General features: G+C 47.7%; 2 protein-coding genes across 2 annotated transcripts; both read left to right on the top strand.

Annotated features, from left to right (window-relative positions):
• Positions 1-44: 44 nt before the first annotated feature.
• On the top strand, positions 45-8,465 carry NADSYN1 (NAD synthetase 1). Its single transcript, XM_015863357.2, has 21 exons — positions 45-219; positions 299-359; positions 474-590; positions 1,965-2,018; positions 2,100-2,189; positions 2,370-2,421; positions 2,639-2,727; positions 3,042-3,159; positions 3,291-3,422; positions 3,592-3,666; positions 3,839-3,963; positions 4,140-4,188; positions 4,357-4,459; positions 4,638-4,806; positions 5,172-5,307; positions 5,489-5,595; positions 5,808-5,939; positions 6,203-6,272; positions 6,607-6,735; positions 6,820-6,996; positions 8,064-8,465. Exons 1-21 carry the CDS (start codon positions 135-137, stop codon positions 8,115-8,117), a joined length of 2,124 nt encoding a protein of 707 aa, XP_015718843.1. The 5' UTR covers positions 45-134; the 3' UTR covers positions 8,118-8,465.
• A 39-nt stretch (positions 8,466-8,504) lies between these two features.
• Positions 8,505-14,063, top strand: VPS51 (VPS51 subunit of GARP complex). The gene is made up of 10 exons (XM_015863356.2): positions 8,505-8,747; positions 9,169-9,298; positions 9,390-9,536; positions 9,827-10,049; positions 10,290-11,031; positions 11,487-11,705; positions 11,810-12,031; positions 12,339-12,460; positions 12,932-13,019; positions 13,379-14,063. Exons 1-10 carry the CDS (start codon positions 8,538-8,540, stop codon positions 13,637-13,639), a joined length of 2,364 nt encoding a protein of 787 aa, XP_015718842.1. The 5' UTR covers positions 8,505-8,537; the 3' UTR covers positions 13,640-14,063.
• The last annotated feature ends 75 nt before the right edge of the window (positions 14,064-14,138 follow it).

Raw genomic sequence — 14,138 nt, 5'->3', positions numbered from 1 at the left:
CCATGGGCGGAGGCGGTGGGGCGGCTTTAGGGGCGGCTTTAGGGGCGGGCTGTTCCGCTGCCCTCCCCGGTAGTGTTATAGTGCCGGTTGCCCCGGAAGCTCGGCCTGCTCCGGTTTGTGATTGCGGAGCTGCGATGGGTCGGGCTGTGACCGTGGCCGCCTGTGCCCTCAATCAATGGGCTTTAGATTTCGAGGGCAACGCCGAGAGGATCCTGCGGAGTGAGCGGGGTGGAGGCGGCGGGTCCGAGTGGGTCGGAGCCATGTGTCCGCCTTCCTGCTTAAACTAATTGTTTTGCAGGTATTAGCATCGCTAAGAGTAAAGGAGCCAGGTACAGGCTCGGCCCTGAGCTCGAGATATGGTAAGGGCCCTTGCATTGCTGTCTACAATCAGTTATATGCACTGGGAGCTTTTCATCCCATGATCACAGTGCTAATACAGCCTACATCTTGTCTTTTTTCCCCTGCCCACGCAGTGGTTATGGCTGTGCAGATCACTACTATGAGTCCGACACACTCCTGCACTCATTTCAAGTGCTGGCAAAGCTTTTGAAGTCTCCAGTTGCTCAGGATATGATCTGTGACGTGGGAATGTAAGTGTTCAGTGCCCAGCTGTAGCTATGATGGAGGGCTGAGCCCTCTGAGAGCATAAGCAGATGCTTCTGGATCGTCAGGGCTCTGGTTAGAAAACACCTTGAAAGATCATCAAATCTAACTGCAACTTAACCACGCTGACTGTGAGGGGAACTGCTGATCACAGCCTGAACCTCTGATTAACCATTGAGGCAAGTGTCAGGTCAGCTGTGGGAGCACAGGTGAAGGGAATTCAGTTGTGCTCCTGGAAGGGATGGAGCTTGATTCCACCTCTCCTAGATCCCATTTAAGGGCTGACCACCACTAAGGCAGCATCTCTATCTGGAGTTTGTTTCTTTGTGGAGTTCTGGTGGCAAGTTTCAGTATTTAACATCTTGACTGAAGGCCTCAGAGTTACTGAGTTTTTCCTAGAGATATTTTCTGGCTGTCTATTTACAGCTATTCATGTTTTATTCTAACTATACATAACTGCTTTTGCTTTATTCCAACTGTAGACTGCCCTAACTCTTAACAATCCTCTGCTAAATGATGTCCCTGAGCACCACATCCTAATGTTTTCTAAACACATCTGGGGTTGGTGACTCACCCACCTCCATAGGGAGCCTATTCCAGGGCTTAACAACCCTTTCCATAAAGAAGATTGTCCTGATACTCCACCTAAACTTCCTCTGGTGCAACTTGAGGCTATTTTCCCTTGTCCTGTCACCAAAGAGAAGAGACTATGTCTGCTCTCACTGCAGTCACCTTTCAGATTAGAAGAGAGCAATCAGGTCTCCCCTCAGCCTCCTCTACCCCAGACTAAACAGCTCCAGTTCCTTCAGTTGCTCCCTATCGGGCAGATTCTGCAAGCCCTTCCCCAGCCTTGTTGCCCTTCTTTAGACCTGCTCCAGCACCTTAAGTTCCCTTCTGTACTGAGGTGCCCAAAACTGAGCACAGTACTCGAGGTGTGGCCTCATCAATGCTGAGCACAGGGTGTTGGTATCATTGTAAATAAACATATTAGGATTCCTTTTTCTCGCTTTGAAGTAGTCTAGTAGTACTGGAGGGAGTCAAGTGTGGTTAAGCTGGGCCAGCCAATAGTATAGTATAGTATAGGTGTGGGCTGTGTTTCTCAGGTGTACCAGCAATCTGGTAGCCATGGGGTGTATCTGTGACTGAAAAAAGGGCCAGCAAATAAGACTTGCAAACAGTAGAAGTTAAAACTTAATACATTGTTATATTTAATTCCTTCTATTGATCTAATGTAGAAGTTTTAACAGTCGTTGTGTAGTGCAATAGATTCTGTAGTGAAGTTCTTTGTTGTTCTTGTATTTTTTTTGAACATTTAATCTAATGAGCTTATCCTTTGGTAATTTCTCTCCTTACTTTTGCAGGCCTGTTATGCACAGAAACGTTCGCTACAATTGCCGAGTGATCTTTCTAAATAAGTAAGCGGTTCTTTATGTTCTTTTGCAGCACAAAGCACATCAGGTCTTAATTCCCCTTTCTGCTTTATTTTTTGTTTCAAGGAAAATTCTTTTAATTAGACCGAAAATATCATTGGCAAATGCAGGGAACTATAGAGAACTTCGATGGTTTACCCCATGGAACAAAGCAAGGTAGGCTGGCTACTGTTAAATTGTGTTTAAAAAGCACAGCTTTTCATCTGTGTCTGCAGCAGAAGGAATGAAATCTCTATTGCAGTGTATCAGTACAGCTGCATTGGGTTTAGTTAATAATTATTCTTTATTCACCCTTATGATTTTTATAACTATGTGTTCATTGTTTATAAACCTCAGGCATGTAGAGGAATATCTTCTACCAAGGATAATTCAGGAAGTGACAGGACAGGTAAGTATTTAATGGGTTCTTTTTAACTTTATGAGGTGGTAGAACACTAAATCCTTATGTCAGTTGTCACAAATTCAGTGGTTTCAGTGATAGTTGTCAGGCTAATTTAACCTCGCTTTTGTTAGTATTTAGAAGTGTATGGGAAACTATTAATCACAGCCTGAACCTCTGATTCAACCATAGAGCTGAGGATGTTCTTGGTTTTTTTTTCCCTCAGGACACTGTTCCTTTTGGGGATGCAGTGCTGGCAACTGAAGATACCTGCCTAGGGACAGAAATATGTGAAGAGCTCTGGGCACCAAACAGGTAAAGGAGAAGAAATAGAAAGTAAATTGAAACATACCTTGGATCTGCCAGAAAGAAAGTAGTAGTAAGTCTCATCGTTTCCATAGACAAATAGAGCTATGTTGCAGTTGTCAAGTTAGAGCTTAGGCTCTTGCATTACTTAGGCTACAATTTAAAGATCTTCCCAATAATTAAATCGCATTAAGAAAGGTCAGATAGAGGAGTCGGAGGTGGGGAGGAGGGAAAGGATGCATGTATTTGTTAATGGTTTTAAATGGTACCTACAGTGTAGAGTGATTGCCAGCTGGATTTTTTCCTGCCTTTTATTTTGCCAGCCCTCATATTGAAATGGGACTCGATGGTGTGGAGATTTTCACTAACTCTTCAGGCAGTCACCATGTGCTGCGGAAAGCTCATACCCGCGTGGATCTGGTGAATTCTGCCACAGCAAAGGTACACAATCTCTTCTCCCATGAGCTTGGTGGCTATGGCAGAGAAAAAACATTTAGTCTTTTAACATTATCAGGTACTATAGTCACTATATGCTGAAAATTTCTTTGTCTACTTGTTTGTTTTCTTCCCAGAATGGTGGAATATATATCTTGTCTAACCAGAAAGGCTGTGATGGCGATCGTCTGTATTACGATGGTTGTGCCATGATTTCTATGAATGGAGAGACAATTGCACAAGGATCTCAATTTTCACTCGACGATGTGGTAATCCATTCAGCCTATAAGTAACTGAAGTCACAGCTGAAGGTAGCAGGGTTTATGCTCAAGACGTTACACAATATCTAGTGATATTGATAGTGATCTGAGTCAGAGATGACTTGTAAAGGGCAGCATTGGAAAAAGTCACGTGCATTTTCCTTCCCCAATGTTTCAGGAGGTGCTGGTTGCCACACTGGACTTGGAAGATGTTCGAAGCTACAGAGCAGAGATTTCATCTCGGAACTTGGCAGTAAGGGTTCTTTACAGACATTGTTCTTAAACTCTACCAAGTTTGAATAGTTACTGCAAAAAAAATTTGCATGATTTCCCCTCCCCCCCCCCAACATTTTATATATCTACAGTTTTATAGGCATATGTTACATAAGAATTTGTCTTTTCAACTCCTCTATATTGTTGTTTAGGCAAGTAAAGTGAATCCCTTTCCCAGGATAAAAGTGAATTTTGCTCTATCGTGTTCTGATGATCTTGCTGTACCCATCTCTGTGCCAATCCAGTGGAGGCATCACAGTCCTGGGGAGGAGATCTGGTAAGTCCATTGAATCTGTTGCTTGAAAACAATTTTATAACTATTTAAAGCTAATGGAGATGAACACAATACCTCTATTTATATTTAAGAAAGTATCTCATTGGAAGAACTGAAAGTTGATTTGCTCAGTTTTCTTCTGATAACCTTCATGAAACAAGTGTATTCTGTGATTTCAGCCTCGGTCCTGCGTGTTGGCTCTGGGACTATTTAAGGCGCAGCAAGCAGGTAAAAACTGCTTTTTGTTCTTACTACAAACACTTTCTTCTGTGGTATACAGGCAATACGGGTTGCTATGATTCATTTTTAATTCACTTACCAGAATGTGTTTCTGAGGTGAAACGCACGTTTTTCTAACTTCACTTTTTGGAACTTCTTTCTCACTTTGTTTTCAAGGCAGGGTTTCTTCTGCCTCTTAGTGGTGGAATTGACAGCTCTGCTACAGCTTGCATAGTGTACTCTATGTGCCACCAGGTTTGCTTGGCAGTCAAGAATGGAAGTAAGTAGATACGCGTTTCTTGCTAATGATGTCTGTTAATGTCAGCCATTAACAAGTTAGTTTAGAACTGGTTGTGAAACTGAGACCAGTTTCTGTTGGCTGATGTAGTTTTGGGTTTCTGGTTTATCATGATTTCAAGAGCGCAATATCTACTACTGCTTTATTGTTTTGCCTTCAGATGCAGAAGTGCTGGCTGATGCACGCAGGATTGTGCATGATGAGACCTACATCCCTGAGGATCCCCGAGAGTTTTGCAAGCGTGTCTTTACTACTTGCTATATGGCCAGCGAGAACTCCTCCCAGGACACTTGCAACAGGGCTAAACTTCTGGCTGAGCAAATAGGCAGGTAGAGATTGAGAACTGATAGGAAAACTCATGTTCTGGCAAGAAAAAACAAACAACCCCAACAACGTGCATATAAAACTTTGAAAACCTAAAATAGGAAAAAGGAGAGCAATGTGTATGTGTGTTAAACGTGAGCGTTTCAGATGTTATTTAAGTGCGTGAACGTGAGGCATGGTGGGAGCATTTGATAAAAGAAAACTGGAAACAGACTCAGGAATATAGTGGCTTTTCCTAAGACTTTTCCTACCAGATCTGAGTTGGAAGCAGCCTTAAAAAACATCATTTGATGTTTTCTTATTTGACTTTAATGCTTTCTATGTAGTCAGGCCTCACCAGCTGAGTCACTTCTGCTTGAACTCTTCTCAGTTATCACATCAACCTGAACATAGATGCAGCTGTGAAGGCTATTGTGGGGATTTTCAGCATGGTGACAGGTCGAACTCCCTGCTTTGCTGTCTACGGAGGGAGCAGCAGAGAAAATCTGGCACTGCAGAATGTGCAGGTGTGTTTCATGTAGGCTGCTAAATCAGGTGACACCCTTTCTATGACATTCTAAATGGTAGCAGTAGTGCTGGGGCCCTACCTGTGAATTACTGTGATGACCTAAACTCATTGTGGTGCTAACTGCATATGACTAGGAATATATATTGCTTTTAAATATTAAGTTTTGTTTTGATGTGTAGGCTAGAGTAAGAATGGTCCTTGCCTACCTGTTTGCTCAGCTGACACTTTGGACTCGTGGGATGCCAGGGGGGCTTCTGGTGCTAGGATCAGCCAATGTGGATGAAAGGTTGGTAAAAGCTAAAGATATAAAACTAGGGAACAAATCAGTGCAGTTCTTGAATGCCACCAAATTCCAGAAGAGTACGTACAGAAGAGTTGTGTTTTTAAAGTTACTGATAGCAGTGAAATTGGTTAACTATTACCAGTATAGTGGCAAAATGATGTATTTTTTCAGAAGCTTAAGATGTTACATCATTGTTTTGTAAAACTTTTGCTCAGTCTTCGAGGTTACTTGACCAAGTATGATTGTTCGAGCGCTGATATCAATCCCATTGGTGGAATCAGTAAGACTGATTTGAAGAGCTTCATACAGTATTGCATTGAGAACTTCCAGCTCTCAGCCCTCAAAAGGTAAGCGGTGAAGCAGTGATGCTTGGTGGCTGTATTTGCACGCTGTGTGTTTTGTGGATTTGTTTGTGTTTCTTTTCTACTAGATGAGTTGTAGTAACATTTGCAAATGCTGTTAAGTCTTCTGCTCATCCTTTTGTTTTCAAGTGATTGTGTACACAAGACCAATCTTAAATGGCTGAAGGCTGCAAATGCCAGCAGCCTTAAGAGTGACTGTATGCAAGAACTTGTGTTCTGGATAGATTTTTTTCTTCTTTCTCTTACAGTATTGTGGCAGCTCCACCTACTGCAGAGTTAGAGCCCCTGGTAGATGGACAAGCATCTCAAACTGATGAGGTAATAGGCAGAGACTTAGAAATGCTCTGGTAAGCTTTATCCCCATGCTTGTTTTTTTTGTCCAATTGCTGTTTGCTTTTGTATGTATCTGTGCTTATCGCTGAGTGTGTAATAAATGTCTCAAAGCCATTAGGAAGATAATAGGATGTTCTTCATTAGGAAGGCACTGACATCTACTACATGTGAGCTCCCAGAAGGGAAAAGGAACAAACTGTTCTCTGGAATGACATGCTTTAACTAGCCAAATCAAATGTATTCCTTTAAGGTTCTGAAATCTCATATTTCAGAGATTCCAATGTCTTTTTTTTCCCTGACTTTCTGTGTGTGATTTCAGGCGGATATGGGGATGACATATGCAGAGCTCTCAATCTATGGTAAATTAAGGAAGATTGCAAAGGCTGGACCATACAGTATGTTCCTTAAGCTGATTAATTTGTGGAAGGAAACTTGTACTCCAAGAGAGGTATAAAAAAAATAATAGTGAATAAAAAAATAGTGAATTTTAAGGAAGTTTGGCTGACTGAAAGCTGTATTCTTTGTACACCAGGTGGCATCGAAGGTTAAGCATTTCTTCAGGACATATTCACAGAACAGGCATAAAATGACCACCCTCACTCCTTCCTACCATGCTGAAAACTATAGCCCAGATGACAACCGGTTTGACCTGAGGCCTTTCCTTTATAACACCACCTGGTCCTGGCAATTTAGGTGCATAGATAACCAGGTAAACATCTTCTGCTTCTTCGATGTTTGTATTTAATGCTCTCTCAATGGGGTAAGCTCAGTTCCTGTGAAACTCCCTTTTTAGTGCTTTTTGCACTTCAGCTGCTTTTAAGAACACATTTATACATACAATAAAATGCTAATCAACATGTCTGTGAAATGCAAAGCTGTAATAGTGTTTCCTCACCCCAAAACCTAAAATCTACCATGTGTAGCATTTTTGTTTTGTAGGTCTGCATATTTTCCTCACAGTTTTGAACTCTTCTTCACCAAAGATCAAGAGAGTTATGTAAAATATTTTTATAGGATCCGGACCAAAATGCAATTTAATGCTTACAGGAAACATGATTAAGATCTTGTAATGATCTACAATATTGTTAGCCTTTAACTCAGTTTTGTATGTAGTAGCATTTTTGCATGCAAGGGTATTAGCCATTGCAATTAGTTGCTGAAAATTACAGGTCAAGCTTGGGGAATAATCTGTTATTTGGGCAGCAGAAACTTGAAGTGATATTTATGATGGATAACCTTCTGCAAGGCTGGAAAATCATTACTTGAAGTAATGAAGATATGAATCATCTGTTTACAGTATGATTTCCCTACCTTTATATTGTGGGAACATAAAACTGCACTTTCCAGAGCTGAGACTTGGACTTTCCAACCCATCATGTCGTTGCTATCTTGGAAGGTAGCCCAGTTTGTGCAATCTTCTCTGAAGCTATTTATGATGTTAATCATAACAGTAAATGAACTAAATGTAAAGGAACTCTTCTAAGTCTTAAGGCCAGTCTTATTAAGATGTGTCTGTGTGAGGAGCATTTCCCTGTGTTCATTTTTTCTCTTGTTATGGGTTAGTTGTAGTTTATGGCCTAATCAGATCAGACATTTGTCATTGGAAAGGGACAGCCTTACCTTCCTTTCTAGTTCTCCTGAGATAGCTTTGGTGCTTTCTCCTTGCTCAGCCACATTACGTCACCAAGCTACCACAAAAGTAGCACAACTGTTCACCTCTGCTAGTGTACGTTTTGCTGTCCATTTCTGCTAAGTCTGTTTGCTTTGATCTTGCAGGTGTCCCGTCTAGAAAGAAAAGAAGGAATATCTGTCTCTGAAGATACGGACTGATTTGCTTTCTTTGTTCAATACTGGTAATTAATAATACTGGTAATTAATCTGTCCAAACAGTGTTCAAAACTGGAGTGTACCATGATAGATGATAAGGAGAGATGACCCAATGACCCGAATTATAACTGTGAATGGTATTTAAAGCTTCTTTACTCCTCTTGGACTTGCCTCTGGTTGGATCCCAATACACTTAGACCCAGAGTAGCTAAAGCATCATAAATGAAGGATTTTCATCACACATAAAAGCAGAGGGGCCTTGTGAAGGTGCAGACACACGCACACACTTATTGTTTGTAGGCTATTTTTGAGTAATATTCAATTGAATAAACTGATCGTCCTTAAAAATGCTTTCGAATGGTCGCTGTGGTGACGAGCGCCTCTCGCCGGAAGTGACGTCGGGGGGCGGGAAGTGTGGGCGTCATGGCGGAGGTGGAAGCGGCGGGGACGGGGAGCGAGGCTGGGGGCAGCTCCGAGTCTGGCAACGCAACAGGGAGCGGGAGCGGATGGCGGCGGCCCCACGGCCCGCTCCAGCGGTATTATGGGCCGTCTGTGGCCGAAGCGGCGGAGGCAGCCCCGGACCCTGCTGATATCAACGGGCCTCACTTCGACCCGGAAGTTTTCCTCACCAAGGTAACATTTAACGACCCGCTCCCCTTGGTGAACCCCCCCCTCAATCCAAGGTGTACATTAGGTCTCTTTATGGACCCCATAGGCATTCCTGGGGTGTTAGTTCAGTGTCCAGGGCCCCATTATGGCCTCAGATGGACCCTATGATGTTGCCTATGGAAACCTTTGCACCTGAGCTTCTGTTGGGAGAGCATTCCCAAATGCCATTGGGATGAGTTCCCCACGTAGTGCTTAGTACTATATAGGAACAGCTGGATGGCACTATGGGGCGAGTAGAGCTGGGAAGGAGCACTTGATAATCCCATAAGCACATGTAGGGGGTTGGATGTGGGGACTGAGGATTCCAGGCTGTTGGAGGTGCTGGGTGGGCCAACAGGGTGTATGAAGGCCAGGGGAAGGTTGTAGCACTATTGCTGTTCTTCAGGTGCGCAGTGAGTGTCGCCTGGGGGAGCTGTTGTCCCGTGAAGCCACGCTGGGGAGGGAGATCCGCGCTCTGGACAGTGACATGCAAACGCTGCTCTATGAGAACTACAACAAGTTCATTTCTGCCACAGGTGAGTACCTGGTAGGGACCAAACACAGGCCATCTTGAGGACCAGAGAGCTCCCAGCAGTATGAGATATGTATCTTGTTTCTTCTCTCCAGACACTATCCGTAAGATGAAGGTTGACTTCAGGCGCATGGAAGCTGAGATGGATGATTTGGCCTCCAACATGGCAGCAATCAGTGCCTCCAGTGCCCGTGTCAGTGCTGCGCTGCAGGACCGGCATCGCCGCGGTGCTCAGCTGGCTGGTACGGGGAGAGAGAGACCACAAGAGGGCAGACCTGGGGTGTGGAGGGGTAGATCTTGAAGGTGGGGAACTCTGGGGATGGTGGGGAAGATCTAGGAATTAGGGATGCAGTAAGGGTAGATGTGGGGTTATTAGGCAGGTGGTTTAGGGGGGAGGGTGTTGGGTACTGAGGGGCAGATCTGAAGGATAGGGGAATCCCAGAAGGGCAGATGAGGTTCCTGATCCCACCCTGTCAATTAATCCCTCCGATGCTGGCCCCAGCCCTAACTGTGCTCCTGATACCACCCCCAGGGGTGCAGGCGCTGCTGCGGAAGCTGCAATCCCTCGTGGAGGTGCCAGGGCGGCTGCGGCGGTGGGCAGCACCAGGAGCTGATCCTGCACGGGCCCTGCACTGCTACGCCCGAGCTCGTGCTGTGCTGCGCCACTATCGTCACCTGCCCTCCTTCCGGGCCATTGAGGATGAGAGCCACTCCATCATGGCTGAGCTGGCCCAGCGCCTCCGTGCACGCCTCAGGTGTGTTTGCTATGGAGCTGACTGACAGCAGCTCCAGGAAATGGTGTGGGTGTTGGTTTTGTTTCTTTTTCAATGTGTTCACTCTGGAACCTACTGATGACTGTTATTCAGTAATTGTCATGGACTCTGAGGTCGACTGATGGACCTCGATTGCTTTTCCTTCTTTTTTGCTGTGCCACTATTAATTCTGGAACCTCTTACCACTCCCAACTCACCCCATCATCCCTTCCCTCTCTCCAGGGAAGACACCTTGGACCCAAAGGAACTCACCGAGTGTGTGGAGATGCTGCTGCAGCTGGAGGAACCACCCGAGGAGCTATGTGAGGAGTTCCTGAGCCAGGCTGGAGCCCGCCTTGAGGCCGAGCTGGCTGCACTGGAGGCCGAGCTGCCGCCATCTGACCCTTCTGGCACTGCTTCCACGCCACCTCCCGCCTCTGACATCCTCGACTTTGTTGACCGTGGCAGCTCAGCCTTTGTGAGCAACCTGTGCCTCCTTGCGGCCTCGTACCGCAGCCTCTTTGAGGGGCACCCTGGGGCTGGGGATGGCCGCTTAGAGGCCTTTGCCTCCACTCTCACCACCCGCTACTTTGAGCTGCTGGAGCGGCGCCTGGCCCTGGAGCGGGGTCTGGGTGACACCTCACTGTTGGTGCGGGCGCTTGACCGTTTCCATCGTCGCCTCCGTGCTCTCCTTGAGCTGCTGCCCGCCGCTGGGGCTGAAGCAGGTGCCGCACTGGTGGCCCGAGCAGCACGTGAACGGGTGGCCCGCTACCTGCGGGCACTGCAGACCTTCTTTCTGGGGTGCCTGGGTGATGTGCGCCAGGCTCTGGCTGCACCCCGACCTCCTGGCAAGGATGGCCCTGGACTGCCTGACCTCTTGGCCACACTCTCCTCCTCCATTCTTGGTCAGCTCAAGGCTGTCCTGGCCTATGTGCAGCTCTTCACTGCCAGGGATGTTGCCTTTGCCAGCCTGCCTTACTTCAAGGTGAGCTTGGAGGCAGCGAGAGGGTCACTGGGGTGGTTTGGGGATTGCATGGGGCAGGTTGTGCATTGGAGAGGGCAGATTTGACTTCATTGAGCTCTTTAAAGGTCACTGGGGCAGACTGGAGCTTGCACAGCATGGATTTGGGGTTGCAAAGCTCACGCTGAGGGGGGACAGTGGGGAAGTGTGTGAGGGGATGTTAGGGTCTATGGAGGAAACATTGAACTTCAAGGGCATTTCTGGGGATGCAGGGGAGCTTTTTCATGGTCCCTGAGTGGTATTTTTGAGGCAAAACCCTTCGGTTTTGGTAACAGTCATGTCTGTATGGTGACATGAGCATGACATCAGTGCCCAGTCAGTTCTGTGAGGTGCAGATGAAGCTTTTAATGGTGCAGCGACACCTTTTTGGAGTGTGGGTGTGGTATTTTGGGGTGTAACTCTCCCATTTTTGCTCACAGGGGGAGTTCTGTGTCGAGGCTGTACGTGAAGGACTGGTGGTGGCCTTTGTGCGCTGGCTCTGCCGTACTGCTCGGGGCTTTGCTGACAGCCCAGCTGAACGAGGTGCCCCTGCAGCACCCCCAGCACTGCTGCTGCTCCTTGCTCGTCTCTGCCTTGACTATGAAGCCACCACCATCAGCTACATCCTCACCCTTACTGATGAGCAGTTCCCTCCTGAGGTAAGCCCCCCAGCTGCCCTGTTGGCCTCAGAATGGCTAAGAGGGGACCCTGATTCTTCCCAGCTGTGACAACGTGGCCCAGAGAGCATCTTTTGTACCTCCAGGACACAGGACCAGCGGTGACTCCAGGACCAGCGCTGTGTGCTGAGGCACGGGGAGCAGCACAGCGGCTGCTCGACCACTATGTGCAGGTTCAGGGTGCTGCGGTGGCACAGATGCTGCGGAAGAGCGTGGAGACACGGGACTGGTTGGGCACCGTTGAGCCTCGCAATGTCCGTGCTGTCATGAAGCGTGTGGTTGAGGACATCACTGCCATCGACGTCCAGGTTAGGGTGACACTGAGTCCTTGGGGAGTCCCTTGGTGTTCTTGAATCTGGTGTCCCCTGAATGTCCCACATGTTCCTGGGAGGGTTTTTGAGTTCCAGAGGGTCTCTGACTGGGAGAGGCTGACATCCCTGAAAGGTCTAGAGAGCAACCCCGCAGTCTCATTAAGATCCTAAATGGTTTTAAGGGGATCTGGAGGGGTTTGGAAGGATCCCAGAGGGACTAGGAGGGTTTCAGAAGGTTTTGAGGGATCCTGGTTGGATACTTTGGGTGGATTTGGAAGATGCTGACACTGATGTGATGCTGCAGGTGGGGCAGCTCTTTGAGGAGGGAGTGCGGCGGGCACAGAGCAGCGACTCGAGCCGACGTGCCTTCTCTGTGTACAGCAGCTCACGGGCTCCAGGACGCTACGCCCCCAGCTACACTCCCAGGTCAGCCCTGTGCCACAGGCCACCTCTTGGTCACTCCCCAGTTACCCCTGGTCACCCCTTTGTCCTCATGTCCATGAGCATCCCTATGCCTTCCCAACTGTCTTGGTATCTCCAAATATTTTGACTTTCCCCTGTTGTCCCCATGTCTCTATGATCATCTTCACATCCCAAACTCTCTTGATCTCTGTCCACCTCCTTTGGCATCCCCAAACAGTTCAAGTATCCCTTGTTTATTCCCATCTTCTCTAGCTGTTTCCATTTTCCCCTCCATTCCCATATCCCCAAGCAATCCTGGTATCATCTGGTGACTCCCATGTGCTTCATGTCTTGGTATCCCCTGACAATCTTTGTGTTCTGTGTCTCCTTCCCTTGTTCCCTGACAATCCCTGCATTCCCTGATCTTCACAACATATTTCCTTTGCCCTCTGCCTGTCTCTGCCTTCCTGATCATGCTGTTGTCACCATCCTCAGTGCCCCCATGGACACACACCTGCTCAGCAACATCCAGAAGCTCTTCTCCGAACGCATTGACATCTTCAGCCCTGTTGAGTTCAACAAGGTGAGGCATGGGAACCTGCCAGTATCCCTGAGGGAATCCCATGTCCCCACATCCCAGAGGTCCCAAATCTGTTTGTCTACCTGTCACATGCCCCTGGTGTCCCCATGTCTAAAGTTCTGGGGTTCCCCAGCCCAGGACAAGCATTGTCTTGGATTGAGGGAGGTCCCTGGGATGCAGACCAGGATGAGGGAGGCCTACTCCCAACAGCCCAACTGAGGGCATCCCTGACCTCAGGGCATTGCTGGGGTCTGAGGACCAGGGTGAGGGTTGTCTCTTAATTCTTCCCATCCCCACGTAGCTGTGGCATAAGGCCTCCCTGCATTGGGCATCCCCTTATGCCACTTGTCCCCACTTCCCAGGTGTCAGTGCTGACAGGGATCATCAAGATCAGCCTGAAGACACTGCTGGAGTGTGTGCGGCTGCGGACACTGGGGCGCTTTGGACTGCAGCAGGTGCAGGTGGACAGCCATTACCTACAGCTCTACCTGTGGCGCTTCGCTGCTGATGAGCGTGTGGTGCAGGGGCTGCTGGATGAGGTGGCTGCCAGTGCTGCCCACCGCTGCCTCGACCCTGTCCCTATGGAGCACAGCGTTGTCGAGCTCATCTGTGAGCGTGGGTAGGACCTGAGGGCACCCAGGAAACACCTGGGGACATGAGTTGATGCACAGGTGAGGGGGCACAGGAGTCATCTATGTGACCATGGGGCACAGCAGAGCTGGGGGTATCTCTGGGAGGGGAATGTCTTGGATCCTGCCACAAAGACAGGCTTTTACCTTGTGTATTTAGGGGCATCCCATGTGTTCCCACATATATACAGACATACCGCACCTTGTAAGGTCACCCTGTGTTCCCCTCCCAGCCCCAATTATACCCCACAGTCTCTCCCCACCCCAGTGATCGATGCCAATCCCATGTTGTCCCTGCAGCCCCCATGACGTGTCACATCATTCCATTCCCTTGGTGACATCCCCCTGCACTAGGGACATGCTGCACGCAGCCCATGTGTCACAGTTGAGGACAATAAATTAAATGCATGCAAGTTAAGCCTTGTCCCTGTGTTTGAATGCCTGGGGGTGGGAATGTATGGGGCCCTATGGGTTGGGTGCAGAGGAGCACTTG

This window comes from Coturnix japonica, chromosome 5, assembly GCF_001577835.2.
Source record: "Coturnix japonica isolate 7356 chromosome 5, Coturnix japonica 2.1, whole genome shotgun sequence".
Classification (NCBI taxonomy): domain Eukaryota; kingdom Metazoa; phylum Chordata; class Aves; order Galliformes; family Phasianidae; genus Coturnix; species Coturnix japonica.
This window is presented reverse-complemented; position numbering and strand designations above follow the sequence as displayed.

Bases quoted from the DNA above. Each gene is read 5' to 3' on its own strand.
- NADSYN1 (XM_015863357.2), top strand. From the start codon at position 135: ATGGGTCGGGCTGTGACCGTGGCCGCCTGTGCCCTCAATCAATGGGCT. The intron at 2,422-2,638 runs GTAAGTATTTAA...TTTTTCCCTCAG, and splicing joins TTCAGGAAGTGACAGGACAG to GACACTGTTCCTTTTGGGGA. The intron at 3,423-3,591 runs GTAATCCATTCA...CCAATGTTTCAG, and splicing joins AATTTTCACTCGACGATGTG to GAGGTGCTGGTTGCCACACT.
- VPS51 (XM_015863356.2), top strand. From the start codon at position 8,538: ATGGCGGAGGTGGAAGCGGCGGGGACGGGGAGCGAGGCTGGGGGCAGC. The intron at 10,050-10,289 runs GTGTGTTTGCTA...CCCTCTCTCCAG, and splicing joins CGCCTCCGTGCACGCCTCAG to GGAAGACACCTTGGACCCAA. The intron at 11,706-11,809 runs GTAAGCCCCCCA...TTGTACCTCCAG, and splicing joins ATGAGCAGTTCCCTCCTGAG to GACACAGGACCAGCGGTGAC.